We start from the raw sequence: 9,025 nt of genomic DNA, 5'->3' as shown, positions 1-9,025 counted from the left end.
GATCGCTACGCTACGCTACGCTAACGCTACGTTATGGCTAAAAATATGGATCTAAAGATGAAAGAAAAAAAAACCTATGTGGTGTGAATGGCAATGTTCCTCGCTGAAATGTGAAAAAACGCAATCGCTTTTCGCTCTGAATTATGTGCGAACGCGTAACTGTGAGATTATGGCGGCAAGGTTGGAACATCACATGATCGCTCTGAGCGAATCAGCACGCTGCTCTGCCACCGGCTCAGATTCCATGTATAATATTCCTCGCTGAAATGCACTGAGGTAAAAATATGGTAAAAAAATATTATGAAATAATTTTTTTTAGGTAGGCCATGTTCTTCCCAGGCTCAATGGCCATGTCTATGCCAAATATCAAGCACGTGAGCCTCTCCGTTTAGGAGTCTATCGGTAACATTACACACACACACACAGTTATATATATATATATATATATTTATACATTATACATATATACCAGCGGTGAGCAACCCTAAATATTATACGATTTGCATAAAATTTTACGTGTGTGATTTCTACAATAAATGGAACCACTTTGAATGGTAAGAGCATTATTTTTCATGTTTGAAATTTTACCCCTAATTTAGTGCCACCCTAATGTATATACATGCAGCTCTTTTACTTTAACTTTACAACTTTTACCCCAAAAATGCACCTAGAAGCTTATACATAGCCTTTTTTTTCATAAATCCATCTAGTCTATACTATGGTTGGTGACATTGAAAGACATTCAAACTGATATTGAAATTGGACACTATAAAATGGGAAATGGTTTTAATAAGACAATGTTTCATACAACCATTTATTCTAAAATTAAGTATGCATGGCCATGAAGCACATTCAGGAATGTCACACATGTTGTTTTGCCAAACTACATCAAATTCATACAAGGGGTCTGATCATCACTCTGTTGCTGACAGGCACACATTGATGTGCACCTCAACTCTGAATAGCGACATTTGCAGCGTCGAGTCTTGCATTGCTTCTGGCAAGCACAACAAATCAGCTCGAGGCAACTTTCTGGGATTGGATTCGGTGACATCAGAATAGGCTCGAGTCCTGAATCACCACGTTTCCATCACATTTCCACAGGTGCAGGAAGGTCAGGTATGGCACAATGAGCATTTCTCCATACCATGGCTTGATAGTGTACTCGCATCAAATGGAAATGAAGAGCATCACTTGTCGGTGACATTGCTTCTGGTGTACCAGTCTTGGAGAACAACATATGTCGTGCTGAATCAAGAGGTTGTTCTGTGCACATTATATATTCTGCAGACAAACGCTTCTGCAGATTTGATTGTCTCCTCTGTGAGTTCACCAATGCCCAGGTTCTTCAGCAGTTTATTCAAAACTCAAAAAAAAAAACTCAAAATCCGGCTTAGGAACCGGGGTAATCGAATTCAGCATACCCAAATTATGTTAAAAAGTGAGGTTCCCAACTTTTACCCAAAAATCACCTAGAATCTTATACATGGCCTTTTCCCATAAATCAATCTAGTCTATGAGGCTTGGCTGTGCCGATGATGTTACGTCTCTTCCCTGAGAAAGGTACGGTGGAATGTTTGATGAGCAGCAAGCAATATTAATGAAGACAGGCAGGATACCTGGCTTTCCAAATCTCTATACAGGTACCCACTGATACAAAGTCTTCTTTCTTTAATGGCCACAAGTATTCTCATATGTTCCTGTGGGGTTGGCCGTCCACCAAATTCCATCCGAATGCATCGACAACTTTTTTGAGATATCCTGCTCACAGATAAACAGACAGACAGGGGTGAAAACCAGCCGACCTTCTGTGGCGGAGGTAATAAAATAAAGATTTTAAAGGTTGTAGAAAAAAAAATACAGAAGTTCACCACCGTTTCTGCAGCGTCTATTACCACACCTTATTTAACACAATACATTAGTTGTTCGTGCCTGTTGTTCGTGTCCTTTATGACATCCATAAAACCAGTAAGTTTCCTGTATCGAATGATTTCCAATCTTGTTTGACTGCCAGACAATAAAAAAAACATCACTTTTCTCTGCGCATGCGCGATCAGGACAAATTGAGCCAACAAACTGCTCAATTACAGGTTCGTTTTCCGATTCATGTACTGATTGGTGTTCAAAATATGACATTCAATTGAAATTAAGTTGTTCCTCAATCATAAACTGACCAATTATTTAACCTCGGATTTTGCTTCGCGCTTGATGAAAAAAACAAAACAATCAAGCATATTAGTTAACCACAGTCCAAGGACAAACTGCCCAAATCTACATAGATTCCTCCACATCTCACGGGACGAATACAATGCAAGCCTATTAAGACTTATATGTACAGAGAAATCGAGTTTATTGAGATGACACACTGAAATCAGCATCCAGAGTCAACAGTGCTGGCATCAAAACACAAAAAAGCTCATAATTATAATTTAATGGACTTCTAAAAAAAAAAAGTAAAAAAAAAAAAAAACAGGAAATGACATCAATACTTTAAATCTTTAACTGCTGCTACATTTCCTTATCGTGTTGCACCATTCTGTAGTTTATTGATGTTAAGGAACAATCGAAATTTAAGTGCTAAACGTCACTTTGTACAGTTTTGTTTTACACGTTCGATGGACAATAGCTCGATGTGTATATATGGATGTATGGATCATCACATCTATAATAATCGGCCGAAACATCCACCTGCCGATCCAGCTATTCAAATACCTATCAAAATACAAGTCAATAAATCATCGATTTGTCAATAGTGTTGGAAAATAGCAAGATCAGAGAATAGCAAAGACGAGTGGAATATTTACGGAAATATATAAACTTATAAGCCTGGCACATCTGTACACACGCAGGTCAAGAAATTGGTTGGTGAAAGCTTCACACCTTGTTGACGGGCCGTTCCAAGCAATAGTACTAGCAATCAGTTGCAGCAAAGCTGCAATTTGGACCCCTTTTAAATCCACAAGTCTTGCAGGTTCAAAAGGGGGTCCAAATTGCAGGTCCATAAGTGGTGTCGGTCACCTGCAGGGCTTTTAAGCCTGTGTCACTTGCGATGGATTCCTTTAAATAAATAAAAAGTTACAACAGCAGAGACGAAAAGATAGGGGGTTTAGAACAAGGGGTGACAAATTGCAGGTCCATAAGTGGTGTCGGTCACCTGCAGGGCTATTAAGCCTGTGTCACTTGCGATGGATTCCTTTAAATAAATAAAAAGTTACAACAGTAGAGACGAAAAGATAGGGGGTTTAGAACAAGGGGTGACAAATTGTGTGCATCAATCGTTCACCAACCAGTTGAGGAAATTTGGCCAATGTCCTACTAGTGGAAAAAAACCATTTTGATGTGCATAAACATGGAGCAGTCAAGGAATGGGGTCATACAATGACAAGTCAGGCACTGAACCAGCTTGCAGACATCGTGAGTATGCGAACCGAACCCAGGCCTGTAACGCAGCTTTACAGAGGAAAGGCCTGGAAGCGCAATCCTAAGAATTCATTAAATTGCCATCACTCAAACCTAAGTCCTTTGGGTCATCAGAAAGGTATTGAAGTTCCATTCAATCGACCTACTCCATTAAACTTTACCTCTAATGGTGCACTGTATACCACAAAAAAACGTTTCCACTCAAGCATTTTGTACTTTCTTGTGTGTACGTCATTTTCATTATAAATTGAAAGGGAAATTGAATAACCACAAACTCATCGCCTTCACGTACCACTAGATTTACATTTGGCTTTGTGCTGAAAAGAAGCAGAGTGGAGATAAGAGAAAAGATGGAAGAGGAGAAGGGAGGGAGGCTACGGAGAGGAGGTTGTGGTGGTGGTTGGGGACTGTGGGATAGGGTCAACCTTTCACCATTTTATGTAATACATGTTTGCATTGTCCCGAAGAGTAATAAAACAACTGAAATTGAATTCGAAATAAAACGGATAACATCCTCTCAGGATGGCCATTTTTTGTCTTGCGTCGTTCCTAAGTATTCACGCATCTGGTGGCCAATTTTATGGGGGGGGGGGGGAGGGGGGGGTGTCAGTAAAAACGAGAATTTGAAAGCAACTTTTACCTCTCTAAGCTAACCAAGCACAACAAAACACCAAATTTTTCATGAGGTTTCAAAACAAAGCACAGATGAACAAGGCAACTAAAGGTTGGGAAGAACATAGCTACTGCTGAATGGGGAATTGCATAAGGAACAATTTCAAGTAATAAAACAAAAATACACACAAAAAAAAAACCAACAGAGCAAAACAGCAACAATTCGATCTACAAAATATAATTATTTGCCATTCTACAACTTGGGAAATTAAAACGACCTAGCAGCTTCCGAACAAAGATAAAAAATACACATAGTACTGTATATACTTGGGATACAGAAAAAGGTAATACCTTGCAGGGCGATGACGTATCATGAAGCACGAATTGTAGAATCACATGAAGCTGCAAAACAAGCCTCATATCATGGCATCATGTGAGAAAATGTGCATGTGCAAATGAATTATTTGTTTAACGTATAACGACATTGCAAACCGGTCGAACTGTGCAACACGTTCGCTCGACCGTTTTATGGGACCCGGAGGTATTGCAATGAGATCACCATAGATGGAAAATGCGCTGCTCGTGCCTTTCCTTAAATGCTGTCACTTTGTGGCTGCTTCTGTGAAACCACTGCTAAAGTGGGTGCCACACTGGTCTACGTGCTCAAGATGCTAGATGGGCCGAATGGCCTCCTGCGTATAATTTCCTTGATATTCCTTGTTGAGGAGCCACGAAGGGAAACACAGATTCATCCTCAGGGAGGACTCAGGTGTTGAGCAATCCACCCTGACAGTCAATGAAACACTTGTACAACTTTGGTCCGTTGAAATGCAAAGATTTCGTACGAAGCAAAAATAAATAATGATTCGAAGATAAATTAAAATACAAAGTTTGGATAATAATAATAATAATAATAATAATAACAATAATAACAGTTTGTGTCACTGTGCTGTTTCAGAACAATTCAAAATTATTTGACAGTTTCTCATCACAAGATCCCAAACACAGATCTGTGCCACAACATTGGCACTACTCAAGTGGTTTCAAGCGGATTACTAGCTCGGATCGTAGAATCAGGCAGAATGCGCAACGAGCAGGATGCAAGGACTCCACACCGTACTGCAAAGGAGAGCAGGCACCATGCGCAATCTGGAAGTTCAATCGAGTAGAAAATAGATGAGAAGTTGGAGCAGGAGGTGGTTGATGGAGGTGAAAAAATAGGACAAGACTGTACAACAGTTGCAGAGTTTAGGTCCCATTAGCAGAACTGCAGGAGTGGTTTCCAAGTTGGGATCGTGGTCGGCCATTACCACCACCGCCACGCCGACCTCTATCCACGGTATCCAGGAGGCTTCGAGCATTCACGGCGAGGGCGTGCGCCGCAGCCAGCATCTGCCGCTTGCAGTCACGGTGCAGTGGTGAGTCGGCGTGACGCTGTGCAACTTTGGTTCTCCCGATGAGTTCTGCCAGGTGAGCGTTAAGAACTTTCTGTGCCATTGCCACCTGGTTTGCCAGAAAACAAAAAAGAGAAGAACAAAAAAAGAACATGCAGTGTAAAAACATCCGCTGTCGATGTGTTACAATGTCAGAGTAATCAGCAAATTATTGAGCTCCAGACGTAAAAACGACTTTTTAAACTTGATCTATTGTACACCGCTCCTTTCCTATTCAATTTCCAGGTGTTGCATGACGTCATCGCCGGGCACCCAAGGTGGGTGCGACGATGACATGTGCTGAAAGGGAGTGCTCAGTTTTCACTCTGGTTGTTTTCTTGTTTGTTTGTTTTCTTATTTCTTTTCTTGTTTGTCCAAGCGACATCTCAGCCATCCTTTGAGCTAGGAAGCTGAAATTTCAGCACAATAGTGAACACGTGCTTTGGCAAAAACAGTATTTTTTGTTTTTTTGATTAATCGATTAATTACTTAATTATTATCGATTAATTAAGTACTTGTTTATTTTCTTTCTCATCTAGGCAATATCTCAAGCACCTTTTGAGCTAGAAAGCTGATATTTGGACATGACAGTGACAGTGATATGACTATAAAATATTTTTGGGATTTATTGAAATAATCAATTCATTGATTAAGTATTTATTGATTATTCAATTAATCAATTAATTGTTTAATTTTTTCGATTAATGACTTATTTAATTAATTTTCAAAAAGTTACAGCTTCGGATGAAACACTGGTGGTTCAGGTATGCTATTAGTCAATCAATTACGAAATTATTTTACGATTTTTATTTATTGATTTTAATTATGCAATTAATCAATTAATTATTGTTGATTGCTGCGCAGTTTCTGCGCACTGGAGGATGTGTTATTTATTTGGCATGGGGGTGGTGCACTTTGAATGTATATGTACTTGTATCATATTTTGTCAGTCATACCGAATTGCACTTCTGTATTAGCTCCTCCGCATGTTATTATTGTGAATAAACATCTCAGCTAAAATATAAATATATTTTATAGGACAGAATGTTGACCTTGCATTTCTTTGCTTTGGCCATTACCTTTTGCCTAAAATACAGACTAATGGTTTAGAAATTGAACACATGTACTCTGATGTTGGTTTGCTTTCATTTTTAGTGAAGAAACACTCCAGAATCCTTTGATAGAATCATGCAACTTTTGTTCCGCACCTCACGGTGAGACGAAGGTGGGAGGCTGCGGGAAGCTTCATCAACGTGAGTTTGAAGGCCTCGCAAAGAAAGTCCAACTTCCTGGAATGAAATCATATCCGAGAGGCAATAATAATGCCTTATAAAGACGATATACATATTACGTATGCAACATGAGTGAATGTTATAAATGTGAATTCATAAGTGATTTCGTGAATAAAAAACGATTATTTTTTATTTTTGTCTTTACGTTCGCTTTGACACTTATATGTATGTACCAGACTGGACGCCTTCCACCTACACCATACTTACATTGTGTTTACACAAGCACCAGTTAGAATATAAGCAGATAAGCAGAGACACAGGTGGTAATACATTCATTTAAGGATGGATGAGATCAAGTATATTCAAAGAATACAAAATACAACCTTTCCACCCTCTTAAAATGGTCAGGGGCAAAGAAAGTGCAACTGCAACTGTGGGTTGAAGTTTTAGATTTCATCATCATGCCATTATTAAACTCCACAGTAATGTTGGAAAAAAGTTTGAAGGGCATAAGATAACTTGAAATAAAGTTTATAATGGAACAAGTTGTGTTTGAGAAATTAATGAAATTAATGATATTTCATTCAGTGTAAGCTGGGAAGTGGTCCGCCCAACACAACCACAACCGGCCACCACCACCACCACCACTAATACTACTTTAATTGCCCCATTTATTCCTGCTTTCCTGTAGAGTCATCTTTGCCCAAAAATCTTTCTCAATCTTTCACGAACCAGTTTGACAAGCCTGAAGTTTGACCGAAGGCGATTTGGGCAGGAGTATGTGCAAGATTCCGGTGACAACTCAAATTTAATCGTACACTTTCTAAAATCCAATCTCACCCCTCCCCTCCAAATCTTCCCCATAACCCCTCCCCTCCAAATCTTCCCCATCACCCCTCCCCTCCAAATCCTCCCCATCACCCATCCCTTTCAAATCTCCCCCCTTGCCCCCTCCCTCCTAAACTACCCCCTCACCCCTCCCCTCCAAGACTCCCCCTCGCTCCTCCCCTCCTCCCTCACCCCTCCCCTCCAAATCTCCCCCATATCCCATCCCTTTCAAATCCCTCCCCTTGTCCCTTCCCTCCTAAACTCCCCCCTCACCCCTCCCCTTCAAATCTCCCCACCCTCATTTCTTCTCAATTTCCCCCCTCTCACTCCCCCTCCTCAAAGCGTCCTCCCCACTTCTTCCCCCTTCCAACTCTCACCTCCATCTCCCCCAACCTTCTGCCTCGCTCTGCCCCCTCCTCAAATAACACCTCATTGTGCCTCACCCAATCACCATCAAACCTTTTGTCCGCCCCATCCTTCCCTTTCTCCGAGCTATTCTGAAATCTCTGACACACCTTCAACAGCTCTCCCTACCTCTTCCACATCTTACCCTACCCCTCCTCCCCCCTGTTCTGTATCCGATGCTCCCCCTTCCTCTTCATCAACGGTATGGACCTCAAACATCCGGGGCCTTTGTTCAAACTTAATTGATCTCTCCATACAGGTTGCTTCTGTCAAACCAGACGTGATCTGCTTAACAGAAACTTTCCTCCTTCATGATGTCTCTGATTCCTTAGTATCTCTCCCGGGTTACTCCCTCCTCCGTTATGATAGACCTGAGCCTCGTCCTGGAGGTGGGGTTGCTATCTTTATCAAAAACTCTCTTCCCCACTCGCCCTGCACTGCACTCTCTCCACCTCACCCCCAGGAATTACCTCTGGCTACGGCTTCCCCTTCGCTCCCACCTCTTGTTCATATGTGTGTTGTACCGTCCACCAAACAGTGATGACTCCATCTACATCTCGCTGTCTGATAATATGGACCAACTTCTATCTACTCATCCCAACTCTCTCTTCCTTATATGTGGTGATTTCAATTGTCACCATGCCAGTTGGCTGGGTGTGGGTACCTCTCTCACCAGCCATGGCTCCTCAGCAAAGGACTTCTGCGACTCACTGGGACTGACACAATCTGCCAATTTCCCGACCCGGATCTCAGTCAACGGAGCATCTTCTCTTCTGGACTTGGTTATGACGAACTTCCCTGAAAATGTCTGCTGCTCTTCTTCTGCTCCAATCGGATCATCTGATCATGTGCTTGTTAAAGTGGACATCTCTCTGACCATTCTCAGGGAGCCTGCTCAGCGTCTACGAGTCTGCCACTTCACTCAGGCCAACTGGCACGGTCTTCAAGCAGCCATCAATCATCTGGACTGGTCTCCCATCTCTACCACCTCTGACATCAACTCATCCTGGGAATTCTTCCAAAGTAAATTGCTCTCTCTCATGCACAGATTTATCCCATCTCGTCTTCAGTTGTCATACCCTTCCTCCCATCCAT

At 41.5% G+C, this 9,025-nt stretch overlaps 1 protein-coding gene across 3 annotated transcripts in view; it reads right to left on the bottom strand.

The window, feature by feature from the left end:
• Nucleotides 1-4,013: 4,013 nt before the first annotated feature.
• LOC137432596 (focal adhesion kinase 1) overlaps nt 4,014-9,025 on the bottom strand; it is a 134,189-nt gene continuing 129,177 nt past the window's right edge. For 2 of the 3 annotated variants that reach the window (XM_078783396.1, XM_078783397.1), the window contains exons 14-15: nt 6,674-6,754; nt 4,014-5,535 (exon numbers count right to left, since the gene is read on the bottom strand). In XM_078783396.1, the coding sequence (XP_078639522.1) occupies nt 5,281-5,535; nt 6,674-6,754 (336 nt within the window). In that variant the 3' untranslated portion in view covers nt 4,014-5,280. The remainder of the gene's footprint in view (nt 5,536-6,673; nt 6,755-9,025) is intronic. The other variant, XM_078783398.1, reaches the window with a different exon arrangement.

This window comes from Myxine glutinosa, chromosome 8 (assembly GCF_964187855.1).
Source record: "Myxine glutinosa chromosome 8, kmMyxGlut1.1, whole genome shotgun sequence".
Taxonomy (NCBI): Eukaryota; Metazoa; Chordata; class Myxini; order Myxiniformes; family Myxinidae; genus Myxine; species Myxine glutinosa.
Note: the sequence above shows the minus strand (reverse complement) of the source record. Positions and strands in the feature narration are given on the sequence as shown.